This window comes from Fulmarus glacialis, unplaced genomic scaffold (genome assembly GCF_000690835.1).
Source record: "Fulmarus glacialis isolate BGI_N327 unplaced genomic scaffold, ASM69083v1 scaffold30993, whole genome shotgun sequence".
In the NCBI taxonomy this organism is placed as follows: Eukaryota; Metazoa; Chordata; class Aves; order Procellariiformes; family Procellariidae; genus Fulmarus; species Fulmarus glacialis.
Window position 1 is genome coordinate 3,220 of NW_009202856.1, and position 331 is coordinate 3,550.

General features: G+C 62.5%; 1 protein-coding gene across 1 annotated transcript in view; it reads left to right on the forward strand.

The window, feature by feature from the left end:
* Positions 1-331, forward strand: part of LOC104074363 (neuronal pentraxin receptor-like) — a gene marked incomplete at its 3' end in the record, with an annotated part of 8,497 nt that overhangs the window by 807 nt on the left and 7,359 nt on the right. The window contains 1 exon segment of the mRNA XM_009574448.1: positions 1-74. This exon segment is cut by the window's left edge and continues 183 nt beyond it. Within this exon segment, the coding sequence (XP_009572743.1) occupies positions 1-74 (74 nt within the window).

Here is a 331-nt window from a genome sequence, read left to right on the forward strand (position 1 = left end):
GCCAAAGCCAAGCCAACGAGATTGTGCTGCTGGAGTGGGGCACCACCCCCCTGGAACTGCTCATCAATGACAAGGTCAGTCCAGCCGGAGGGGGGACGGAAGGGAAGTCCCTGCCCTCATCTCCCTTGCTTCAGCCCTCCTGGGAAATGATGCTCCTGGGGATACCGGGGTGGGGGAGCTGGGAGGAAGGGGCCTGGGGTGGAGGGGGGAGGCAGGAGGATGAGGAGGATGGGGAGGATGGCTTGCCGGGCTGGGATTTGAGAGGGAGAAGCAGCGCATCCAGATATCAGTAGAATTTGAGCTGCTGCTGCCGTGGGGGTACACCGCTTGC